This window comes from Papaver somniferum, chromosome 3, assembly GCF_003573695.1.
Source record: "Papaver somniferum cultivar HN1 chromosome 3, ASM357369v1, whole genome shotgun sequence".
NCBI lineage: Eukaryota > Viridiplantae > Streptophyta > Magnoliopsida > Ranunculales > Papaveraceae > Papaver > Papaver somniferum.
In genome coordinates this window covers 91625945-91652469 of record NC_039360.1, presented here as the reverse complement: position 1 = coordinate 91652469, position 26525 = coordinate 91625945, and the positions used below count along the sequence as shown (strand labels likewise).

General features: G+C 36.1%; 2 protein-coding genes and 1 long non-coding RNA gene across 4 annotated transcripts; 1 reads left to right on the top strand and 2 right to left on the bottom strand.

Moving 5' to 3' along the window:
* Window positions 1–200: 200 nt before the first annotated feature.
* Window positions 201–4003, top strand: LOC113356812. The gene is made up of 6 exons (XM_026600042.1): window positions 201–603; window positions 1128–1363; window positions 1450–1708; window positions 3092–3271; window positions 3379–3534; window positions 3613–4003. Exons 1-6 carry the CDS (start codon window positions 571–573, stop codon window positions 3784–3786), a joined length of 1038 nt encoding a protein of 345 aa, XP_026455827.1. The 5' UTR covers window positions 201–570; the 3' UTR covers window positions 3787–4003.
* Window positions 4004–4654: 651 nt separating this feature from the next.
* Window positions 4655–12272, bottom strand: LOC113356810. Of its 2 annotated transcripts, XM_026600040.1 has the most exons (16): window positions 11980–12270; window positions 10306–10718; window positions 9955–10180; window positions 9616–9861; window positions 9417–9517; window positions 9217–9315; window positions 9038–9125; window positions 8614–8849; window positions 8111–8295; window positions 7660–7859; window positions 6942–7274; window positions 6712–6813; window positions 6228–6525; window positions 5825–5973; window positions 5437–5721; window positions 4655–5018 (listed from the first exon to the last, which is right to left on the bottom strand). In XM_026600040.1, the coding sequence occupies exons 2-16, from the start codon at window positions 10602–10604 to the stop codon at window positions 4809–4811; spliced, it is 3057 nt and encodes a 1018-aa protein (XP_026455825.1). In that variant the 5' UTR covers window positions 10605–10718; window positions 11980–12270; the 3' UTR covers window positions 4655–4808. The 2 variants fall into 2 exon arrangements, with proteins under 2 accessions (XP_026455825.1, XP_026455826.1); XM_026600041.1 differs by lacking the exon at window positions 5437–5721 and having other exon boundaries at window positions 11980–12272.
* A 13581-nt stretch (window positions 12273–25853) lies between these two features.
* LOC113361473 lies at window positions 25854–26299 on the bottom strand. Its single transcript, XR_003365138.1, has 3 exons — window positions 26266–26299; window positions 26072–26137; window positions 25854–25939 (listed from the first exon to the last, which is right to left on the bottom strand). It is a non-coding gene; the product is annotated as an uncharacterized LOC113361473 (long non-coding RNA).
* Between the last annotated feature and the right edge of the window lie 226 nt (window positions 26300–26525).

Below are 26525 nucleotides of genomic sequence, written 5' to 3'. Positions count from 1 at the left end.
GGGATATAGTATAATAATTTTTACTATTTACTTGGAGTAGTAACGTTTAGTCGTAAGTTACACCTGGATTGAGTTTGAACCAAACAAACAACCCATAAAAGTTAGGTCATTGGTCCGTCTGCTTATAAGATTTGGGAGAAACCCAGCAAGTGGAACACATCTACTATTCGGTCAAAGAGAAAAAAAACAAAAACATTTTCTGAGCCTGCCTGGGTACTCTATCGTAGTCGATGACACGCAGAACTGTGTGTTGTTGTAATTAGAGAGAGAAATAGTCAGATGAGAATAATAAACAAATCTAGAGAAAGAATAGTGGGGTTTTAGGAAAATGATGTTGTTTCTCACTATGAAAATCAAAAACTTCAAAAACAAAACTCCTTCTTCTCCCCTTTCTTCTTCTTTCTTCTTCTGCTTCTGCTTCTGCTCAGTTAAACAAAAACCTTGAAACAAAAAGAAATTAATAAATCAATCTATATATATTATTTGTAGAAGAATATGTGGGAGAAGAGAAGAAGAATCTGAGCTGCTGCCAATGCCCTTTTGTTTTTTTCTTTTAATTAAAAATAAAGGATGGCTGAAGATCTCTGTTTAATCAACAACAAGGTGAGTGATTCACTGAATGACTAATGGGTTACTTTTCTATGTCTGGGTTTTTGTTTTTCATTTCTGAATCACTACTTTCCTTTTTTGAATTTTGAATCACAAAGTTGTGACCTTTCTGGGTTTTTCTGATTACAAATTTTATTTTTAAAACTTTTGTTTAGTGGTGATTAACAATAAGAGGGGTTAGGTTATAGTCTGATGTGCATGCTATGGATGATTCCTTTTTTGCATGTCTGATCTGGGGTTTTTCAGGTTACTATGGAGATATAGTGTTTGTGCTTCTTTTTTTTAAATACCCTAAATAGAAAAATCCCACCAAACCCCCACATTGCTCTATTTTTAAAATTGGTAATGAAAAATTAATTTGAAAAGAGATTCAAAAAGGGATGATGTGCTAGAAGTTTCTTTGCTGATTTTGTATCCATTTCAGCATTTCTATGATCAGCTGTTTAATGCTCTTAGTAAGTCTGTCTGAATCTTCTGTTGTTTGTGAAATTAACAACAGTGTACCCTTGGAAATGCAGGATTCATCCTTTATAATAAAAGTTCCTAAAAAATCTCCACTGGTATCAAGGATGGTTCTTTTACTGTTTGCCATGATTTGTGGTGTTTATATCTGTTCAATCTGTCTTAAACAAATTAATACTCAATCAAGACCCAAATTAGCTGTCCCTTATATGAAACGGCCTTGTCCTGCTCCTGCTGTTGAAAAGGGGGAACTGCGATACCTGCATTACCCGAAGCCGATTACATATGAAAGGTAACCTGGAGTTCTGAGTGTTTTTATATTTGGATCAATGTTTGTTTTTTTGTGTACTATATCTCAAAGATTTGGGTGCATTACAGGGAAGAATGTGCGTGCAATCCTGTTCGCTACTTTGCTATATTATCCATGCAAAGATCTGGGAGTGGATGGTTTGAAACGTTATTGAACAGCCATATAAATGTAAGCTCAAACGGGGAGATCTTTTCTAACAAAGAGAGGAGGAGTAATATTTCATCAATTGTTAATACTTTAGATAAGGTTTACAATCTAGACTGGTTTAGTAGTGCTTCAAAGAATGAGTGCTCCGCTGCTGTTGGATTCAAGTGGATGCTTAATCAGGTATGCAAATAAAATCCATGGTCTCATTTTGTCCGAGGAAATGATATGTCATGTTTTGTTCCGTATCTATATTCTCCTTGGAGAGTATTGTGGTTACTTATAAACCAATCCCTCTACATTTGGTTGTTGTATCTCTGTTAGGCCTAATCTTAGTTTCCTTTTACAATTAAACCCTTATGTAAGGGTGTGGAGCTTGATACTTCTAGAGTAAGAGCGTGAGTTAGTTCAGTGGATAATCAAATTCACATCTGGCGTAATATTTTAGTTAGATGGAAAATGAGATATACTCTAGCTGAGCACATGTTCACATTTTGAACCAACACATGTACAATATAGAAACTGAGAGATGGAAAACATGGCAAATTTGGTTGGATTGCATTCCAAGAAGGAAATGCTCAATTTTTTTTGAGAACTTGATAATTTGAACCATATTGGTTCAGTTGATATCTGTGGGATCAGAGTGTGTAATCATTTAGTAAACCATGTTAGCTGTACTTTTTGTACAGTGTACTGATTCTGCGAAATACTCAATAGTGCATTGATGTCGAATCACAGATACTATCAAAGTTGCAGGATATGTGCACTGTGAAGTTTTGAATTTCAGTGAATATAACCCTGATAACTCGATTAACATTTTGCTTTTTGCTGCCATAGACGCTAACTAGAATTCCAGGAGCCACTATCTAGACCTTTGTCTAAACAGCTATAGCCAGAGAACTAAAGCATAAAACTTAAAATAAGTGAAGCAGGAAGCAACAGGGATTGGTTTATGTTGATTCAAAATTTTATTGTGGAGGTCATTGTTCCCCGTTTTGTTCATGAATAGTCTCAAGACCCAAGAAGAAGGCGGACCAGGGTTTTAAAATGCGTTTATGTGGCGCGAGGCGGTGCCTTTAGGTGCACGCCTTTTCCAACTCGGATTGTGCAGCTTATCTTACCTAGTGCTGAAATTTCTAGTTCTTCGTCGTACTCCTTCTTTCGCTTCTTTGTTCTCTGTATTTTGGCAGTAAGCGAAGAACTATACGCTTGTGAGTTTCTTTTCTTGGATTTACTCACAGAAATGCCTCACGTGGGGCACTTCTGGAAAACTTTTTTTAGGTAAAAGGATTAAGCTCCCTTTCCTCATATCCTCGCAAAGGCACCTTGTAGCGGGCATGAAAAAGTGCGCCTCAAGGCGTTTACAGTTGTAGAGTAGGAATACCATATTCTTATATGTGTTCTCTAGCTATCTTTTGACCATTTGGATTACCTTCTTTTCTGTGAAAAGATACGCTCGCTTTTCTCATTTCCTGCCTTAGTGTATCAGTACTTAATATCATGAATGAATTTGTGTTCTTAGTTTAACATTTTCTCACTGAAGACGTTTGATAATGGCTGCTGTAGGGTTTGTTGGCGCATCAGGAACAGATAGTGGAGTACTTCAACAGAAGGGGTGTTTCTGCAGTTTTTCTCTTCCGAAGAAACTTGTTACGTAGGTTGATTTCAGTGCTTGCAAACAATTATGATCGAAATTTTAAACTACTAAATGGGACCCATAAGTCTCATGTTCATTCACATCATCAGGTCTCTCTCTCTCTCTGTCACTCTCATATTTTGGAGTATCGCTGAACCGAACCCATTTCTTATAAATACAAAGGTCTTCAACTTGATACCATATTAGCTGTTTGTAGGCTGAGATACTAGCACAGTATAAACCTACGATCAATGCAACATTATTAATAAACAATCTGAAGGTTGTGGAAGACACAACTGCAAAGGCTTTGGAGTACTTCAATAGTACTAGGCATATCATCGTTTACTACGAGGATCTTATCAGCAGCAAGACTGTAAGACCATACCCTCTCTCCCAAGTCAACAATATTCTTTTTCTCGTTTTATCTAGTACTAAAGTTTCATCCTTGCAGAAACTGGCCGAGGTGCAAGGCTTTCTAAGGGTGCCACTAATGGAGCTGAAAAGCCGACAGGTGAAGATTCACAAAGGGTCACTAGCGGATCATGTCCAGAACTGGGACGATGTTAACAAAACTCTAACAGGAACGCCGTATGAGAGATACCTCTATGCAGATTATGAAATGTAATGTATCTGAACACCCTGTGATGTACATAGCACCCACTTACCCTTTTCAGTTTTAGGTCACATCAAGAGGTGTAAATGTGCTCCCGAGTTTAAAATTTTGGTTGCTGCACAGGCTTTGTCTACATTTTCTGCTTCTTTATTCTTTTGTTCTCTTTCCTTTTCTCACCTTTTCATCTTAATTTAATCATTTATCAGTAGTTGATTCTGGCTTATAGACATTGCTGTGTAAATTCTGAGTTTTGATTAATCAGAGTAGTTTAACCTTGATGAGCTTACTTGCTATGATTCCCCAACTTGATTGTACTTGCGCGAACTCATGTGACTTCAACTTGGCAATGGGGGTGTCTAACAAGACTTTGGCATTAACAACCATGGGTCATGCTTATAGGTCAGAACAACAACAAACAGATAATAGACAAAAGTGTAGAGATGAACAACGAAATCAGAGATTACTGATCTATTTAGCATCATACAATCACCACCATCATACAATCACCACTTTTATAGAGAGGCCAACCAGGCGCCGGATGCACTAGCAAATCAGGCGGTAGATAGATATTAGTCAGCAGTGATCTTTGCACTAGCAAATCAGGCGGCAGATAGATATTAGTCAGCAGTGATCTTTTGAAAGTGATGGCTCCTCGTAAATTTTGTATGAAGGAGGATATCTAAATTAGTCTGAAGAGAACGGCAGTCGATAAAAGCTAGTATCACTATCAACCAATGTGTAAGAGCACTAAAGCTGTACAATGTACAAAAAAAATTGAAACTTTGGGCCCCAACAACGTGAGGCTATAGGCAATAGCCTAGTTGGCCTGATCCATAAGACGGCTCTGGGAAATGGCACAGGAAATAAACAAGAATACAGATTGCTGGTTCTAAACTATTTCTTCATTCTTTCTATTTCTTTCTTTTCATTTTTCTTCACAAATAATGAAGAGATAAACATTAACGTTCTACATATCACACAATAAAGCCTGGACTAAGTGAATGACTAAATCCCGTAAATTATTTGCATCTGAACTAGGGATTACAAGGGCTAGTAGGAGTTACAGCGGTTGTGGCGGAAGTATGTTCGATAACAAAATGATCAACAATTCGAACAGTATTTACTGGATCCTGTTGAGCAGTAACAGCAGTCCACTTGCTAGGATGCCTTCTCCGGTGGCTCAATTGTTGCGGTTGTCTTGCCTCTGCATCCCACTCTGTATCCAATTTCCAATCCTTCGGAACCTGCAATTATTTTCAAGACCAAGGATGTGATTCAAATACTTGAACAGAGTCACTGACAGAATTGGTACTTCTACAAAACCCCACCAGGCTTATCTCAATTCGGTCATGGACCATGCTTATGGTACTACATACTCAGTTTTGGTACTAAAATATGCATAACTGCAAGGGAGATCATTCCAATATGTTTTTGATAAACTTCAGTAATTTGACACCTATACACCCTGCATCTCTTTCCTTGTAATCTAAAATGTCAAGCTGGAAGACATGGGTTCGTACTGTGGGTACTGTTAATGGCAACGAACGGTGATGATGTCCTAAATATATGGCCGAATTTCCACCTTGGCCTCTAACATTCATGGTCAAAGAGGGTGGATATCGACAATTTCCATTTAACTATTTTTATTTTTATTTTTTTTACCTTATCGACTGCAAGAGTGAATACTTCGAGGTCACCGTTACGGGTAATATGGAAACGGTTGAATGCCTTGTAATTTGCAATTCGCAAAGAAGAGAAGGCTTCATCAAAGTGTATGTGGAGCCAGTTAATGCAGATGTATAAGTAGCTCCCAAACACCAAGGAGACCACAGGGGTCGAAAAGACCCAAAAGTAGAGGAAAACTGAAGCATAGTAAATGATTACACCCCCACGAGAAAGCGAGTGAATCCCCATCTTGCATATCGTGCTTCTCGTTACAGCCATGACCTGAAAAAGTCTCCTAACTGATTTGACTATCCCGACACAGAATATTTGAAAACCAAGTACAAAAGAAAGTGTATGCTCCTAGTCAATAATGTATTTTTCTCACCTCCGGGACATCAAATGCGGACATGAGGTACTTAATACATGCTGGGTAAAGGCCAAATGTCCATTGTTCCATACGAATACGAAGGCCCGTTGGGTCTGGGAAGTGTTCACTCTCAACTTTGCGGTACCATTCATATAGAGTGTGATAGCCTGAAACACATAAAGATGGTTCATTCTTCAGTACCTTAAATTGCATGGCCACTACAGATGATGCTAAACAAATTCACGGGGAACGAAATTAGTACCAGACTGGGTTTGAGGTACACATTTCTAAATTGATAAAGTTAAAGTTAATTCAGTTATCACACCTAAGGGATAGTGCTACTCAGATTCTACACCTAACATATTAACCTGACACAATACAAAGGAACTCATGTAGAAATAGAAATAGACATAAGGCAAACCTGATGTTGCTAAAAGTTTATGACGAATACACATCTCGACGCCCAGCTCTAACAGAAGCATTAGAATGAGTGCTGCAGCCATGTGCGCCGAAACATGAAGAAATCCTATTACTGCCCGCTTTCTCCGTGACAGTTTCGATGGGACAAAACAAATTGCTGTTATCAGCAAGAGCAGCGCCCCTGCTGAAGAGGCATATGAGTGTTCCAGAATGTAGATAAATGCGTGCCATACTGTAATGAAAAAACTCTTCAACTGATCGGAGAATGCAGCGTCACGCAGAATATGATCGACCTTACACTGGAATATAACCAAAGTGAATGTTAATTCATCCGCAAATGATCACCGATATCAATGCTTCTAGGTAAGAATGTCCATGATTACCTAGATATGAAGGGTGTTCAACATCTCATTTTATTCATATAATCATATAAAGTTCTAAAACTGGTTAAAAAAGGAAGTACTCGTATTTGAAAGAAGAGTTACCTGAGGAAACACTGAGAAAGCCAATAAAAAGTATATGATGCCACCGATAAAGTCAAACTGCCAGTTCTTCTTTCTGAATTTCAAAATGTTTCCTAGCGCTATCTGATCAATTTCACATTGTAACCACCTTAGAAGAAATATTTTCTCACACATAGCATTACAATAAGAATGAATAGCAAATATTTTAACATCCAAGTGATATTGGTTACTTAGAATACGTTCGAACATACCCTACTCGAATCTTCAAACGAAGGATAAGCAGCTTTGCATTCATAAGCAGTTCCATATAAGTTCTTGAAGTTACTGAAGACATGTGTAGGATGCAAAAATGCCCCACCACAACCATTCACAAGTAGATGCTCTACAAAAGCTGGCTTATCTGACTGAACAGCGGAGTGCCGCATGTAATGGTGCAAGTCCCCGGCCATCCGAAGCTTGCATCTCCCCTTCAGATGGTCACGTATTAAGTGCGAAACATTCTTCCCAGAGACATCATTCCAGTACCAATCAAGTATCCAATTAGGTTCATGTGTCATAATGATCACCGAATCGTTCTCTCCAACCTGGACACCACAGGAATATTTCAAGTTTGGCACCAACTGAAGTAACACATATCATCATAACAGATCATAATTTCTTAATTTCTTAATAAGGAAGGAAGAAAGCAAAGACTGCTGTCCGTGCAGATATTGATTACTCTAGCTGAAAATCGAGCTAGAATTTCATATAGTGCTACAGAAAATGACAATATCTGGATTGTTTTTGCAGGAATTAGAATGTGCGTAAATAAAAGTAACTCTAAAAATACTGCATGTTTTTGTAACTGCCTGTCATGCAGAGGGCCACAATAGGTGCACTACAGCTCTCATTGGCCAATCATAACTCATAAGCACAACTACAATGTGATACCATACTATCATCTTCTAAGAAAGAGAACAAGAAAAATACCTTATCTCTTATCAGTTCTGAGAAGAATTTGAATTGGTATACATCAATGTCGACATGAAGAGCTTGATCAAGACCAAATACCCACCATCCTTTGGGAAGTTGCAGTGCAAAATAACTTTTTTTCTGAGGAAGAATCCACCCTCCTAACCAGCTTTTATGACATATGTATCTCATAAAAGTCTGAAGCCCATCAAACCAATCTGTAATGGAAATGCACCTCAGCTCTAAAATCATAAAACTGTGAAGTCCATAACATAAAGTACTGTAACCAATTTTTGGCAAAAAGAACAACAGTTTCCAAAAACAAAACAGTTCACCATTTTGTATCATTGAAGCCATTAGGCACGTAAGTTTATCACAAAAAGATCTAAAACTTAATTGAGTTACTTAAAACCATGACATTTAGCTAATTTTTCCACGTAGTTATTTTTGGATGAGAAAGTGCACCCACCATGGTTTCCAGGAATCATGTAACATTGAGGCCCATCGTATTGCTTCATTTCAGATACCCCATCAGGTAGTTCTGGCTTGTTCACAGCTATATGCTCAGGTTTATACCAAGGTGGGGGTTGAAGAGCATATTCGAAAGGGCAAAAAAAACGTCTCTCATATGTGAAGGATGAAGGATTGGGATACCTGTTCACAGGTAGAAGATGAGTCAAACACTAAGGAGACTGACATACACATACATGAAGCATTTTATCTTAGATGAATCAATTCAGATTTTAGTGGACAGGGAAATGAAGTGTATACACACACATTCAGTATATACACATACGGGGAATGGTGGAGTGCAGTAGTATGAGTTTTCTTTTCAATGTAAACTATAGCATAGACATGATAACAGCACTGAGAAAGACAAGTGAAATACATAATACTAAACCAAGAAATCCTAGACATGCATACAGTAACTGAAACAATATATTTGAAAAACATTGAGAAAGTCCAGCTTACGCAAGATCTCCTCCAATAAGAAGTACGTCTCCACGGGGTAGGACATGAAAAGACTTCTCATCATTTATCTCAAGCTCAGGTTGAGCCAGTAACCGGGCCACAGAATACGACGAGTTTCCACCATCTCCTGTATCTGCCATGAAGTCAAACCATAGGTCTTCCTTTTCACAGAAATGATCATATAAGAGATCACCCTTTTGTGAGTCAGAGACATCTCGGATCCTGCTCATTGCAGCCTGTTTACAGATGATACAGTAACAAAAAATAAGGTACGACAGAATTTTTCACAATTTTAATTCCTCTAAGCCTCTTATAATGGTTAAAAAGGAAATTGTGGGAGAATATTTCATAGTACAAGAGATAACAATAAGCAAAGGTAAATGGAAGAATACAATGGCACTTTGGATTAAGAATGGAAGTCCACCTGCATCATACGCATGTCAAACCGACCCACGAATACAGTTACAGACACCAATAGGTCGAAAACAGTCTTGAATAAATCAGCAGAGGTTCTGCATTATACGGCCACCAGCACAGTTAGTTCAGTTTATGGGACCTTTTCCTTGAAGGCTACGAAATATGACCTCAGATAATTAAGCATACCCTGAATACCAAGGAACCATATCCAGGAAATCAGGTTTCACTTGCTGCTTCTTTAACTTCTCAGTTTCCTCCGCTGACTGAGGATGGGTAAGGGCCCATCTGTTGATATTATAAGCAAGTAATTGAAGAAAAACGAAATCAAATAAGCAAATTCTTCTGTTAAAAGACGGCATAAAGTAAGAATCAAATTTCGTGCTCACCCTGAGGATCGCTCCACCACATAATTGGCCATATAAAGCCCTATAATTGTGGCCCATAATGAGTATATGGGTGAGATTTCATCTGACGGACCCCCGCTCAACTGAGGAAAAAGATGGGACAAAGATTAACATAACAAGAGCCCAAGGACATTTAAAGAAAATGGTGATGAATGGCTCAGAGAGAAATAAAAATCCATACCTCTCCATAGATGACCCATTTGGATAAAAGTGGGTAATCACTGGCAGACCCAACCGGAGCAAACCAAGATGAACATATCTGATCCTTCCACTCATTCATATGCAGTAAACTTGCCAGCAACGTGTTCCTCTCTTCTTTGTTCCAAAATGAGAGCCACCCAGAATGTCTCCGGTCAAAGATTTTCTCTTTCATTATAGCGCGGTTACCACAATGATTATAAAATACACAGCAGGCAATGCTAAGAACCTGCATATAGGTAAGCATTAACAAAAGAAGTTGAAAGCCTGCAGTCGAGGTTTTACATATGTTTGAGCTAGAAAAAGGATTTCAGCCACTTACTGTACAATTTTGCATAATGGTCAAGGCTTCTGGCCTCTGCCCAGCTACACGAGCAACAACTCCAATATACCAAAGGCCAAGAAATATAATATGGAACACGAGAAGAAAACAAACGGAAGAAATATATATTGTCAAAAATAGAGAAAGATTCATCCTCATATCCACTCCCATTGACTGAAAACTAGGAAGATGGTACAGGGCTGCAATTAGAATCCAGGCTATATACCTGCAGGATTGATTGATATCAGAACTCTGCATCAGTAATGACATACTTAATCACTGCTACTAGCTGAAAAATACCATGAAACCTTATAGAAACTGTGATGATAGATTTCTGAGCAAAGTAATTACCATCGACTGAAATTCGAATAGCTGGGCTTAATAGTCTTCCTGATAAATGGGGATGAAAAGAAGTAGAAAAAACCCAGCAAGCAGGCGTACATTGACCACCATTTAATGTTATTGTCTAATTTCTGTATGAGGGTATGCATGTTGTCGAACGAGATAAAGAAAAGACACCCTACGACAACTGCAACCATAGCATGACGTGAATGCTCGTGAGGGTAAGGATATTTGTGAGTCAGAATGGTCCTGACACTCTCCATTCTAAAGTTATCCAGCAAACCAGAAGATTGCCTATCGGTTCCCATCAAACAATTCTTCACAAATTCAAATTACAATATTCAAATCACAAGAGAATACTTGGTAGGCACCGCAGCCAGCACGAACAAAGCTTCAAAACCTTGTATTGGACTCCACATAATCTGCAAAGAGAATAAATATTAATCATTGTGAACAAGCTTCTCTATGAAACAGTCTTTCTTGAAACAAAGTGAATACACCACAGAGCAAAAGAAGTACCAATTTATGGATAGTATTCTTAAAAAAAAAAAAAAAAGATGCATTGCCAAATTGGTTTAAGAACTTTCACAAATAGGTCGACTATCTTTTTCATTATTATTGCGGACAGGCCTAAAAAAGTCTTAGATCCGTAAATCATAAGTCATATAAATAAATCTAAAAGAATACAGGTGAAACATTTGCTAAAAACTTAGCACATACAATGATCCAGGTAATGTCGGTTACAGGTTTCTGTTGCCTTGTTTAACCGAGTTAGATCCTTAGCTGCCTAATGTACTTCATGTGAATCAGGCAATCCCCTATTATATCGGTGAAAAAGGAAAAGAATGCAATGAACCAAAATTCCATGTACTAGCAATATCACACATTAAAAGATCATTCAGCACTTCTTCTAGTCTAACAAAATCCCGACTAGGTCCCCAGACCACTAATCTCCGAGCCCGTGAACAATGACAGGAGCTTATCCGAAGTGTTTGCCAGTTTATGCATGGCGAAAGGAGCGTTGGAGTCAGTTTTGTTGAAAGGAAAAGTGCAGGTGCTGGAAGTCCTTCCACGTTGCCTCAAAAAGACAAACTCATCAAGGAGAGAAACAAGACAAACCTAGATAGTTCTCTCAATTAACCACACCCTTATACTCCCACCATTAGTGAGACGAAATGACAATGTGGTTCTCAGATGCTTTCAACAAAGTCCAATTCTTCCTTTCTCTCACACTCTTTATCTCTCTAATAATGTTCTAGGAACAAATACCATCAGTGACTTCACTCTTTCCCCAAAATCTATACAATTCAAAACAGTTTGCGCAGGTTTCATACGAAGAGGTAACAAAACTTCCAACAGGCCAATACCATCACAAATACCATTGGCAAGTGCACTAGTTTCTACTTGAGCAAACATTAAACTAATCAATTATTGAAGCCCTTTTTCTAGGTTTTAAGCTAAACATACAACAAACACAAATCTTCAATCTAAACCTAATACAGGAACTGTAAGTTAAAGCAAATTGAAAATATGTTAAATTTATTCAAAAACCCAGAATTCAAAATTCAATCTTTTTCGTTTGAACTACATCAGAGAGACATGCAAGAATTCAAAATTAATTTAAGATATATAAGGAGATAAAAACAACAAAATTTCTAAAAGAAAAGAAAATTAAAGACAAACCTGGATGAAGTAGTTAAAGGGAACTGCTCGGGTAGAATTGAATGTTTAAAAGAAGAAGAAGAAGAAGAAGAAGAAGAAGAAGAAGAAGGAATGAATAAGGAATTGTGGAATCTGAGAATGTTTGTATAGAAATGGCATATTCTTCTCTTCTCAAACACAGCACCAAACAACAGAGAAGAGGAATAATTTTAAAATAAAATTACAATCAAATCCCAAGTAGTTTTTGTATTACTTTCTCTCTCTATGAGTCCAAAAAACCTCGATTAGTTTCTTCCCCGCCCGGCCCTTTTTGCGTTACAGGAAAATCTTGCATACATATATCATCATCTGCCTTACGCGCCTTACCAATCCTTGCGACGAAGTCCATGGACTTAGGTCTGGATTGGAATTGGTCAAACTGTGGGACCCATTGTCAGTGCAGTTTCTCATACGTGGTGGTTTTTTATTGGACCAAAACCATCATTCGCTTGTTATGGAAGTAAGCTTCTCTGTTAAAAGCGAACTATTCCCTCTAATCAGATATATGTTGATTCTGTTAAAGTAGTGGATGTTTTAAGATTTGGTATTTTGGTTCACAGGATTTACCTTAAACGGTGGAAAAACTGGAGTAGGTCTGTTTGATAACTAACCACTTTTAATCGTGAAAATAGAAAGGGGAACTTAGGCGCAGGCCCAAAAATAAAAAAAATTCTTATTGCCAGGCCCACAATTAATTTCTGATACAGTCGCACCCATAATTATTTAAAAATATTTAAAACGTACTGAAAGACTCTATTACCCTTCATCGTTTTTGGGTATAATTTTTTTTCTTCTCCGCCGGTTTATTTCCGTATTCCTCCATTAATCTCTGTAACGGATCTGCAAAGATTTTTTCCCCATCATTTAAAGAAATAAATCATTTAAAATCGATGATTCAAAGAAGTAAATCATTTTTGACTAAACCCTAGAATACATTTCAACAAAAATGGATGAAACTGACGAAGAAGAAAAAATCAAGTAGAAGAAACAGAAAAAAAGTTATGCAGCTAAATTTTCCCTTATATTGTCTTATGCACTAAACAAAATGATGCAGAAGACATTATGCACGTGCATAAAAATCCATAAATCAGAAAAGTGAAAAAAGTAATGCATAAGACAATATGCAGCTAAAACAAAATAATGCATAATGTCTTATGCATCTAAAAAAACTGATGCATAACCAGAAAAAGTGAGAAAAGTAATGCATAAGACATTATGCAGCTAAAACAAAATAATGCATAATGTCTTATGCATCTAAAAAAAACTGATGCATAACCAGAAAAGTGAAAAAAAGTAATGCATAAGACATTATGCAGCTAAAACGAAATAATGCATAATGTCTTATGCATCTAAACAAAACTGATGCATAACCAGAAAAATGAAAAAAGTAATGCATAAGACATTATGCAGCTAAAACAAAAATAATGCATAATGTTTTATGCAGAAATAATAATGGCATAATGTCTTATGCACTAAACAAAATGATGCAGAAGACATTATGCACGTGCATAAAAATTCATAAATCAGAAAAGTGAAAAAAGTAATGCATAAGACAATATGCATCTAAAACAAAATAATGCATAATGTCTTATGCATTTAAAAAAAAACCGATGCATAACCAGAAAAGTGAGAAAAGCAATGCATAAGACATTATGCAGCTAAAACAAAATAATGCATAATGTCTTATGCATCTAAAAAAAACTGATGCATAACCAGAAAAGTGAAAAAAAGTAATGCATAAGACATTATGCAGCTAAAACGAAATAATGCATAATGTCTTATGCATCTAAACAAAACTGATGCATAACTAGAAAAATGAAAAAAGTAATGCATAAGACATTATGCAGCTAAAACAAAAATAATGCATAATGTTTTATGCAGAAATAATAATGGCATAATGTCTTATGCACTAAACAAAATGATGCAGAAGACATTATGCACGTGCATAAAAATCCATAAATCAGAAAAGTGAAAAAAGTAATGCATAAGACAATATGCAGCTAAAACAAAATAATGCATAATGTCTTATGCATCTGAAAAAAACTGATGCATAACCAGAAAAGTGAGAAAAGTAATGCATAAGACATTATGCAGCTAAAACAAAATAATGCATAATGTCTTATGCATCTAAAAAAAACTGATGCATAACCAGAAAAGTGAAAAAAAGTAATGCATAAGACATTATGCAGCTAAAACGAAATAATGCATAATGTCTTATGCATCTAAACAAAACTGATGCATAACCAGAAAAATGAAAAAAGTAATGCATAAGACATTATGCAGCTAAAACAAAAATAAGGCATAATGTTTTATGCAGAAATAATAATGGCATAATGTCTTATGCACTAAACAAAATGATGCAGAAGACATTATGCACGTGCATAAAAATCCATAAATCAGAAAAGTGAAAAAAGTAATGCATAAGACAATATGCAGCTAAAACAAAATAATGCATAATGTCTTATGCATCTGAAAAAAACTGATGCATAACCAGAAAAGTGAGAAAAGTAATGCATAAGACATTATGCAGCTAAAACAAAATAATGCATAATGTCTTATGCATCTAAAAAAAACTGATGCATAACCAGAAAAGTGAAAAAAAGTAATGCATAAGACATTATGCAGCTAAAACGAAATAATGCATAATGTCTTATGCATCTAAACAAACTGATGCATAACCAGAAAAATGAAAAAAGTAATGCATAAGACATTATGCAGCTAAAACAAAAATAATGCATAATGTTTTATGCAGAAATAATAATGGCATAATGTCTTATGCACTAAACAAAATGATGCAGAAGACATTATGCACGTGCATAAAAATCCATAAATCATAAAAGTGAAAAAAGTAATGCATAAGACAATATGCAGCTAAAACAAAATAATGCATAATGTCTTATGCATCTAAAAAAAAACTGATGCATAACCAGAAAAGTGAGAAAAGTAATGCATAAGACATTATGCAGCTAAAACAAAATAATGCATAATGTCTTATGCATCTAAAAAAAACTGATGCATAACCAGAAAAGTGAAAAAAAATAATGCATAAGACATTATGCAGCTAAAACAAAATAATGCATAATGTCTTATGCATCTAAACAAAACTGATGCATAACCAGAAAAATGAAAAAAGTAATGCATAAGACATTATGCAGCTAAAACAAAAATAATGCATAATGTTTTATGCAGAAATAATAATGGCATAATGTCTTATGCACTAAACAAAATGATGCAGAAGACATTATGCACGTGCATAAAAATTCATAAATCAGAAAAGTGAAAAAAGTAATGCATAAGACAATATGCAGCTAAAACAAAATAATGCATAATGTCTTATGCATCTAAAAAAACTGATGCATAACCAGAAAAAGTGAGAAAAGTAATGCATAAGACATTATGCAGCAAAAAAAAAATTAATGCATAATGTCTTATGCATCTAAAAAAAACTGATGCATAACCAGAAAAGTGAGAAAAGTAATGCATAAGACATTATGCAGCTAAAACAAAATAATGCATAATGTCTTATGCATCTAAAAAAACTGATGCATAACCAGAAAAGTGAAAAAAAGTAATGCATAAGACATTATGCAGCTAAAACAAAAATAATTCATAATGTATTATGCATCTAAAAAAAACTGATGCATAACCAGAAAAGTGAAAAAGTAATGCATAAGACATTATGCAGCTAAAACAAAATAATGCATGATGTCTTATGCATCTAAACAAAACTGATGCATAACCAAAAAAGTGAAAAAGTAATGCATAAGACATTATGCAGCTAAAACAAAATAATGCTTAATGTTTTATGCATCTAAACAAAACTGATGTTATGCATAAGACATTATGCATAACATCTTTAATTCAAATCTAATCATAAATTTCCGATTGAGATCAAAAACATGGAGACAAATAAGGTATGAAAATTTCCAATTCAGTTGATATCGAAATACTGCAACACACTTCTTACCCTTTTCAACTTCAATTTTAATTTCTTTTTACTTCTCGAATAATCAAAGACAACAGAAACCCAAAATCCCCAGATTTAAACCGTAGATTTTGAAACAGAAACCCTAGTTTTATTGAGAAGATTATTCAGAAAAGGATTTGGGAAAAGATTTGACAAAGGAAAAAATCCAAATGTTAAAAACGAAGAATCGGAGTTCACCATTGTTTTCTTCTCGCTTCTCTCTGTTCGTCGCTCGAAGAAAAGGGTAGTTTGGCCTTTTAAAAACTGAGAAGCATAATTTCATAAATTATGGGTCTGCTACGAATTTTTGACGGGAAAATGGGTGCGCGCCTACACTTTTCTGTCAGTGGGTTTGACAGTGGAAAAATCTGGGAGAATGGGTCTCCCTGTAGTTTTTACAAATAGAAAAGGGTACCCATAGATTACAGGCTAATGCTGGTCAAATGGGTTAGACTTGAGAGCTAGTAAGTGAAGTTGGGCCGGCTGGGCTGGGTGCCTAGCCCATTTATTAAGAACGAAATTTTGGGCACCATGATTTCGGGGTGAGTAACGGATGTGTGGGTGCAGATTTGATGTGTGGGTGCAGATTTGGTATCATCCGTGTCCAATTCATCCAAATGACCGGTTTAAAAAATATACCAATGTTTAATCCATTACCCAGCAGGTGAACGAATGAACCAAATGGGTGACAATAGATTTGTGGATTTTAATAGAATGAATGATTGGAGCAAGGTGTGAAAGCTTTGGCGTCCAAAGTATCTTGCATTAGCTTAGTCTTGTTTTAAGTCTCGTGTTTAATGTGAAAATAAGTACAACCTATATTAAGGCCTTTTTTAGCACATAAATGTGAACCTCATTGTTCTTCTATGTGCCTGAGAAAGCCAGTTGAATTCCAAGGTTGCGATCGACAACACCATTACACTTAGATATATCAATTGCACAGTCTTGTTGGTTAAGACAAGCCAATGACTTCTTCCCTGAACATGATGTACGCTCACTTTTTTTTCAAAATAAATTTTGCAGTGTATCCTGCTAGATTTCAAATACGTGTATTTATTTTTCATGAATGTCAGTTCAGTAGATATGAAGGGATCAAAAGAATGTCAAAAAGAACAGACAAACTAAAAGATCAAATAAATATTCCTAGATTCATTTCTAGAGTGAAACTGGTTATAACGTGGGATTTATCAATAATCAAAGTTGGGGTGATTTTGCTGCATATTAATTAAGTTTCCGCGAAATACATGGGTTTTCTTTACGAATGAGCGTAACCACATAGATTTTCTTTACCGAGACCTAATCGATAAGGAGAATATATATCCTTCATATTTATGTGCAATACTAAGAGTATCATGCGGGTCGGATGTCCAATGGATGGGCAATGTTTCACCCGCATCCAACCCGTGAAAACGACTGGTTTAGGAAAGTGAAAAATATTAGAACCCCCTACTATATGGGTTCAACCATATACAAGCCCCACAAAATGGATCTTACACCCTCAACTCCACACTTTCCGTTTTTGATATTTCTAGGCCCAGAATTTTTTTTTTGGGGCCTGGTTTTCAATTTTCCCGGATTGCTGACGTCATCAGGATTTTTAATAAAAGTAAAAATACCGAAATTAACCTTCCCTATTTATAGACGTTTTATACCTACCAGAAACTGAAAACCAAATCAGATTCAGCTCTTTCTTCTCTCCGCTCTCGTTCAGAAACAGAATTTGAGATTTTTCTTCAGACGAATTCGTGAATTTTGATAGTTTCATACTGATTTTCGTTAATTTGATAGGAAGAAAACGAGAAGAAGAACAACATAAACGAGAAGAAGAAGAAAACGAATTTTCTCTCAATTCGTTGAGGTGTATTCGTCTGTTTTTCAGATCTGACGAGATAGTGAAGCTGCATTGATGAACAACAAATAGGTTTGTTCGATTTTAGCTTTTCTGTTGCTTGATTCACTAGTTTTCTCATCGATTTTTTGAATCTCGATCTTCTACTGATTACGATTTTTGTTCTGTTTCGAATTTGTTGAGTCTGAGAAGAGGAAGAAGACAGTTGGGAATACATAAATCAAAATAGGTACGAATTGTGATTTCGATTTAGTTTTCAAATTCAATTGATTTTGATTTTACCGTTTCGATCTATTTTTGTCACTTTTGATACTTACACATGTTTTTGTTGATGCTTACACATGTTTGTTTGATACTGAGAAGAGGAACAAAATAAACATTGTTTCAGAAGAAAGAAAACAACAAATCTAGGTAAGAATTTTATGTTGTTTTTGATTTCAGATCTGTTTTCAAATTTTTTTTTTGAATTATTTTGTTGTTCTTTCATGTGCGATCTGTTAATTTGTTGTTTTACTTTTTGTTGATACTGAGAGAAGTATGAAGAAACAATTTTGTTTCAAAAAAACAACTTCAAATTGATTTGTATACATGCTGTTTTTTTTGTTACAGTATGTGTAACTTGAGGTTACACATATATATCATGTTGTATTTTAAGCATGCTTAAAGAAGATGCAGATGTTTTTTAGTTGCAGCATGTGTAAATTTATTTTACACATATATATCCTCTTTGTATTTTTAAGCATGTGTGAGGAAGATGCAGATGTTTTTTTAGTTACAACATGTGTAATTTTAGTTTACACATATATATCCTGTTGTATTTTAAGAATGTGTAAGTTGAAGTTACATATATATGTCCTGTAACATGTTTTATTTGTAAACAATTGTATCATCTGTATCTTTTACTTATATTTAGCTTGCCGCATAGAATATACTTCTCACGAGGGGGCAACGCCCCCGAGTGAATTGTGTTCGTTTTCAAATTTTGATATTCTTATTGTGTATTTGATATTTTCAGGTTGTCATGGATGTTGTTAGTTGCGCTGTTGTTAGTTGCATTGCTGTTGTTCGCTACTTTTCTGATTTCATTACCCTGCGTGTTAATACTGATATCAAACTTGATGAGTTTAAGGAACAAGTTTGCAAGGAATGGAAGAAGTTTACTCCACTTGGTATTACTTTCTTCTTTCGAGAAAGTGGGAAAGATTTTCCGCTTGACTGTGATTTTTCTTTGCAAGCTCTTATATCTATCACAAATAGTAAACAGAAGACCAGTGTTGATATTTTCTTGCAAAATGTTCCTCGTGTGGCCTCTTCCTCTAGCTCTAGGGCAGATTCTTCTATTTCTAATGGGTCTAGTAGTACGTCTTCGTCCACAAACAATCTTACTGTTGCAATGTATTTGGAAGATAAAAGTAAGCCAGCGAAACCTTTGTTATCGAATGGTTGGCCCAAGGTTCTTGGTGATATTGGCCATGTGTTTGTTGAAGGAGTTAAGCAAGTCAGAGTTGCTTTTACCAAGTATCGTCTTCGCACTGGTTTCCAAATGATTGTAACTCACAATGAGCGTTCTAGGTTCACGGCTAAGTGTGCAGATGAAAAATGCGGCTGGAAATTCCATGCAGCTTCTATCGATGAAAGGAACGAAATGTTTCAGGTAGGTTTTCTTAGCATATGTTATGTTTTGTTTATATTATGTTATGTTTTCTAATGCTTAGCATATGTTATGGTTTGTTACAGTATGTGTAACTTTGGTTTACACATGATGTTTTTGGCACCATATTGTGTTTTGGTTGAATTGTTTATATTTTGTATGAATCTCTTCAGGTCAGGTCTTATAACCCTGAGCACATTTGTGGTGCTGGTGGACGCAACTTGAACCAAACTTACTCCACCAGCTTCTCGTCTAGTTTGATTGAGGAAGAAGTTCGCAAAAATCCTCACAAGAAGCCCAAGCAAATTGCTGCTGATTTCCAGACCAACTATGGGATCAACATGGAGTACTACCAGGCATATAATGCTAGGGAAAAGGTTTATGATACGATTTATGGCGACGATGTCAAGTCCTACTCGCACTTGGTATGGTATATTGATGCTATAAGGGAAACCAACCCTGGTAGTGTGATAAAGTTTGAACGTGAAAATAAACAGTTCCAGCGGATTTTCATCGCATTTGCTGCATGCATCAAAGGGTACCGGTTTTGTCGTCCAATGGTATACTTGGATACTACTTTCCTGACTGGTACATTCAAAGGTTGCTTGATGGCAGCTACTGGGATCAATGGTGGTAAAGGTATGTTTTTTCTATGTGTTTTTTTTTTTATGAACAACTTCAGTTGACAAATAACTAACAGTTACACATGTGTAACTCTCAGTTACACATTACTTTACTCAGTGTGTAACTAAGAAAACAACATCTGTAACCTTAAGTTACATATTTGTTTTAGCATGTGTAACCTTAAGTTACATATTTGTTTTAGCATGTGTGAAACTTATTATTCTTTCGATTCTGCACAATTTTTTTTGTAGGATTTTTCCCCCTTGCTTTTGCACTAGTCGATTCTGAGACGATCGACAACTGGGAGTGGTTTTTAAGGAATTTGAAAGAAGTTGTTGGTGATGGGAGGCCAATCACCTTCCTTTCGGATCGCCATGAAGGACTCTTGCAAGGTGTTCCACTTGTTCATCCAGATGGGTTCCACAGCTTCTGCTACTATCATTTGACGAAGAATATACCCATCACTGCAACAGATCCTAGGTACTCACTTGTGATGGACCATTTCCGAGAGGCGACATACGCACTCTCACCTGAAAACCATGCGAAAGCCATACAAAAGATTAGAGATTTGAACTGCGATTGGGTGGCTGATTACATCGAGACAATCCCACCTGAAGCATATGTGAATGCCTATTTCAAAGGTTGTCGGTATGGACGAACATCTAGTACTCTAGCAGAATCAGTCAATAGCTGGGTTCTGGTTCACAAGAAGATGCCTGCATCTGCTCTTCTTGATCAGGTTAATTGAGTGTGTGTGTGTGTGTGTTTTGTTGTTTTGTTGTCTTTTTATTTCATGTTTTGTCACTTTATGCATTGATGAGTTTTTTTCTCCTTTTCAGATTAGGAGGAAAATAATGTGTTTGATGGCGGAGCGTCGTGAAATTGGTGCTAATATGATGACTTCATTAACCCCTGAGTATGAAGAAAAGCTTGTGGCTCTTCAAGATGAAGGTTTGGCTTGGGAAGTATTGGTTGCTAGTCCTACCGTGTTTGAAGTTATTAGTGAAAGGTCTCACATGGTGGACCTCGAACACGAGACTTGCACCTGTCAAAGGTTTGGTTTCTTATGCTTTTTTCTTCTCTTTGTATGTTCTTTTTTTTAAGAATGTGTATATCCACTTTACATTAGATATATGCATGTGTTAATAATAGTTACAAAAATTTATTTTGCAAGTGTAACTTAAAGATACACATCCTGTACATGCACCTGTAGCTAGATAATTTTGAGTGTTTTATGATTTGTATGTGCAACTAACTGATTTTTGATATGTTTTTTGTTTTCTTCCAGGTGGCGCGTATATGTTTTTCCTTGTGCTCATGCTCTTGCAGCCATACGCAAGATTAAACGTGAGGCTATTGATTTCATTTCACCGTATTTTACAAGCGACTATTTTAGGAAGACTTATATGCATGCCATCCAGCCGATTCCCAACTACAACAGGCATGTTGAATATCATCCAGACGACACCGTCAACCCACCTACCGTGAAGAAGCAACCAGGTAGACCACCAGGGAAAAGGATTATAAGTAAACACGAGAAGAAGGTGAAGAGGAAAGTTCATTGCAGCAACTGCAAGGAAACAGGTCACAACAAGGCAGGTTGCAGGAATCCTCGGAAGTTCACACCCCACTAGCTTGAGCCTAACAAAATTCATTTCTGCAACTAATGATTTGATTGTTATTTATCTTTGATTATTTGTTTTTTTAGTTTTCTTCATGTTGGTTTTCATGGACCAAACGTTTTTATTTTTCTTCAACGTTGATTATGTGTAAGGATGATTCATTCAGATTTTAAATTTTGTCAGTTCACAGTTGAAACGCATTTTATTCTATTTTTGATTTATTGTATACGTCTGATCAGTGGTCAAATGCTTTCTGTAACTTTTGTTTACACTCAAATATATGGATGTGTAACCGGAAGTTACACTGCTGTGAATGCATGTGTAACATTAGCTTACACATGATAAATGCTGGTGTAACTTTATTTTGATTTATTGGGCAATCCGATCAATGGCTTGTGTAACTTCAGTTTACACTCAAATATATGGATGTGTAACATTAGCTTACACATGATAAATGTATATGTAAACTCAGGTTACACTTTCTGCATCAAATTAAGATGTGTAGTTACTTAACCTGTTGCATACTTTCTGAAACCTGTACACACAGCAGTAGTAGTTCTAACAAGATAAAAGTTTTTAATTCAAAGAATTTCAACCCAAAAATATTTTGCAAAACTAAGAACTGCTAAAATCTACTAACTGACGAAATTTAAAAGTTTCTAACAACATATTTTCCAAGTCTAACATCTGTTTGTGGCTAACAACATATTTGCGAGTATAGAATTTTTTCTAATCCTAATGACTGCTTTACACATCTCTAGATGGATCCGAAAGAATCTTGTATAGCATGCTTCCTCTCATGCGGTTCAGCTTGTCAGTCCACCATAGCATCATAGTTGAGGTTAATTTTTTGTCAAGTGGTTTATTCTTCATCCTGATCTTCATGTAATTGCATACACATGGAAGACATTCAGGAATTGTACCTTGTGGGGGCGCATTGAGATTCTTGGCATTTTCATTCATCCCAAGAGCAAAAGGACAGCGGAGTCTCAGTTCTGTAGTAATTGCAAATGCATATTTCTTGGCTTGAAGAAGGTGTTCACCCTTGAGTTCCTTAACGTTTGACGAGTTCATGTAGGACCAAGGATTAGAGCTCCTCAAGTCATACTCCAGCAGTTTGTAGTGTGTGTTGTTGTTGCACATTGGGGCGAAAAGTCTGACTGCATCGTTCTTGTACTTGACATACTCCTTCGCAAGCTTCGGAATCCAAAATTTCTTGAATTCTTCGTAATCCTTCAAGTAAGAGATCTGCAAAAACCATTTGGAATGTCAAACTCACATTTTTAATCAAAAGTTACAAATGAACAAGTGATTATGTAAACAGAAGTTACACATAGGGCCTTGGGTTTTACACTGGAAAAAAAATCTTGAGTATGTTATCATAATCTTACAACATATACTACACATTATAAATGCAATAAGATTTTAAATATATCGAAGTACTTACGTATGCTTTTGGCGACAGGAATATCGCCTTGTCATACTTGCTGTTAGAGTTCATCTTCGTCCTCAATCTGCTAATGTAGAAGTCGATGAATTCTGACTCCAAGAAAGATTCTTTCTTTGTAAGCTGTATCATTAGTTCTCCAGATATATCAAACAGCTCGCTACCATCTTCTTTGCGTTCCATCCAAGTAATATCTCTGCATTACAAAGAAGTAAACTATTATCAATCAAGATAACAGAATCAAGTAGTAAAATACAACAATCAATAATAGAATCAAGCCTACTTGGAGTCAAGCTACTTACGTTTTCGGATGAGTATTGAAATATTCAAGCACTTTATTCCTTTTCTCGCCTTCCAGCCTTTCGATAACTTCTGAACCTTTCACATCGTTTCTCATTGTTCCATCATCTTCTTCAGCAACCTCAACCATTCTATCTTCTTCTACTTCTGGAACTGCGGCCATTTCTTCTTCATTAGCTGTCTTCTTAATCCTCTTTGAATTTCTTTGATATTGTTTCAGATCTTGTGTTGGGATTTTTCTATTCCTCAGCACACGTTGTTGTATGAATGATGGTTGCCTTTCTCTTATTGTATTCGCAGCTTCCTTCAGTAACTCTCCTGCAGGTTTTGGAGTTTTTTCTAATCCAAGGCTAAAAACGTTTTCCTGCATTGTAGCTGCGCAAACAAATATAGGCAGAATCTCAGTAAAATTAGCACATGTATGTAACTTAAAGTTACACAAGCCAAAATAATAATGTACTGTATGTAACCTCAAGCTACACATGCCTTTTACAATGTGTAACTTGAAGTTACACTTCCATTACAAACAAAACACACTGTATGTAACCTCAAGCTACACATGCCTTTTACAATGTGTAACTTGAAGTTACACTTCCATTACAAACAAAACATAGAACGGAAGAGTGGTTACCAGTTGAGGTAGGTTCTGCATTCTCCGTCACTGCGGGTCCATGTTCAGTTTTGTTAATGTTGCTGACGATCTCAGCTATCATTTCACTCACTTCAACATTCGTCATATCATCGGGGTTAGCTCCTAGTTGCACCAACCTGTAGGTCTGAGCATTGTCAGGCTGTGTTTTCGGTGTTGTAGCAGTTATCACCATGGAGTCCTCAAACTGTGTTGAAGCAGAACTGTCATCAAAAGTTCCAGGAGTTGGCTGAGTTGGAGCAGTCATAACCAAACCGTCACCAACAGTTGCAGGTGTATCCTCATTGACTTTTGCAGTAACATCATCACCTACGTCTTTTGCAGCTACATCATCACCTGCCCCATCCACAACTCCACCATCTGCAGCTTTCTTCTGTGCTTCATCCGTAACAGGTGTCTCTTCAACATCTCTCTTCTGCTCCTCATCAACATTACTTGTAGGAGTGGGCTTTTGCTTTGCGACAGGCCTTTTCTTTGGTGGAGTCTTGCAAGTTGTCACACTCTTCATACTCGAACTATATGTCCTGAGTGGTCTTTTGTGCCCCTCTGCAGCAGTTTGAGCTTGCAGAATTGTTGGCGTATTTCCAGCTGCAAGGCTCATACATGGAACTGCACAAGTATTGAAACGAGAATTAAGATGATGATGATGATGTTAAATTTTTTTAATAAAATTTCAAGAAGAATATATCATGTGTAATCGACTGGCTTGGATAACTAATATGTGTAACTTCATGTTACACATGAATATGGCATGGATACCTAGTGTAACATGGAGTTACACATGCATCTAACTAGTGTAACCAGAAGTTACACATGCATGTGGCATGTGTAACTAGGGATTACACATCCATATGATCAGTTTACTCAACATTTATTAAGTCTAATCAAGTTAAACAAGCAAGTTAAAAATGAACAAGTAAAATATGAAATTAAAAAGGTTCAAAGACATTAGTGTCAACTAATTGGGTACCTATATCAAGTTAAAGAAGCATATTAAAAATGAACAACTACTTACATTCTTCATGGAAGGAAGTTTCCGCGTCATCTTTCTCTTTCTCTTGCTCAGTACTTCCATCTCCTTGTTGCTCTGTCTCAACTAATTGTAACTCTTCTTCTTCATGCTCAGTAGCTCCATGCTCAGTACCTCCATGTACATCATCTTCATGTTGCATAAACTCTTCCTGGGTCACTTTGTAAGGATCAATACCCATTGCTTGCATAATTTGGCAACTAAATTTGTGAACCTTGAATTCCGCTGTTCCTGAAAGGTCCCCTTCTGATATCCCTTCTCTTGCAATTGCATACACTGCTTTAAGCATTACTTGCTTTTCTTGCAGTTGCTCTTTCAGATGGCTATTCTCAATAGTTTGCGCTTTCAGCCAACTTTGCAGGTCGTCCTTGCTGGGTACCACGGTTGATATACCCAGCTGCTTCTCAAGCTGTGAAAACTCAGCCACAAAGCTAGGAGTTGGCTGCAATTAACAGATGGAGAGGTTAAAAAGAGATTGCAAAAAACAGTTGAACATTCTAAATATACATTTTTCGGTTGTATGTGTAACTTAAAGTTACATAAGCACATTTTATATGTGTAACCTATAGTTACATAAGCACATTAGATATATCTAATATAAAGTGGATATGTGTAACTAAAGGTTACACATATATCTAATGTAAAGTGGATATACATATAAAATGTGTAACCTATAGTTACATAAGCACAGGATATATATAAAATAGTTTTCACAACTTAGTACCTGTAATTGTATCATCTTTTCTAGGGGGATTCATTTTTCCTTTCACCATTTTTATTCCAAAAGAAATTTGATTCTGAATCTGCAGTTGATGTAGTAATAAAATCAAGTTAGTTGATTGCAATTCAACTTAGAGTTTCTAGGGTTTTCAAACAGTAACATCTCAGAAATGAAATCCACTAAATCAATCAGTTATATCACATCCATGACTTACCTTTGTTTCTATTTAATCAGTTATTTCATGGATTTTATGCACAAACGATTGTTCTCCTTCTCCGATCTGTAAAATTATCAGTCAGAATGAGTTATGTTTGTTGTAATCTCATTACAAACCCTAGTTCAGAAATTTTCGACCCACGAATCAGTAACAACAGGAATCAAAACTAACAGCTTCAAATCAAAACTTACCTAGTGATTAATCGTCGGAGTATTTCATCAACAGGAGTCAGTAACAACGGCGATTTAGGTTTTGAATCTGAATCTGAAACTGTTTCTTTTGATTTTTTTTGGTTTTTGAATCTGAAACTTTTTCGATCTGTTTCTCTGATTTAGGGGTTAGAAAATGATGAATAGTTTTTGATCTCGATCTTTGTTTTGGAACAGATTTCAGGAAGATTTCTTGATTTTTTGGGTTTTTTTCTAGATTTCTTTCTGTTTCAGGTGAGTGA

Coding starts and splice junctions, on each gene's coding strand:
- LOC113356810 (XM_026600040.1), bottom strand. CDS start 10,604: ATGGGAACCGATAGGCAATCTTCTGGTTTGCTGGATAACTTTAGAATG. Junction 8,296..8,613: donor CTTATTGGAGGAGATCTTGC/GTAAGCTGGACT, acceptor ACCTGTGAACAG/GTATCCCAATCCTTCATCCT. Junction 6,526..6,711: donor CTTTCTCAGTGTTTCCTCAG/GTAACTCTTCTT, acceptor GTTATATTCCAG/TGTAAGGTCGATCATATTCT.
- LOC113356812 (XM_026600042.1), top strand. CDS start 571: ATGGCTGAAGATCTCTGTTTAATCAACAACAAG. Junction 1,709..3,091: donor TCAAGTGGATGCTTAATCAG/GTATGCAAATAA, acceptor TGGCTGCTGTAG/GGTTTGTTGGCGCATCAGGA. Junction 3,272..3,378: donor ATGTTCATTCACATCATCAG/GTCTCTCTCTCT, acceptor AGCTGTTTGTAG/GCTGAGATACTAGCACAGTA.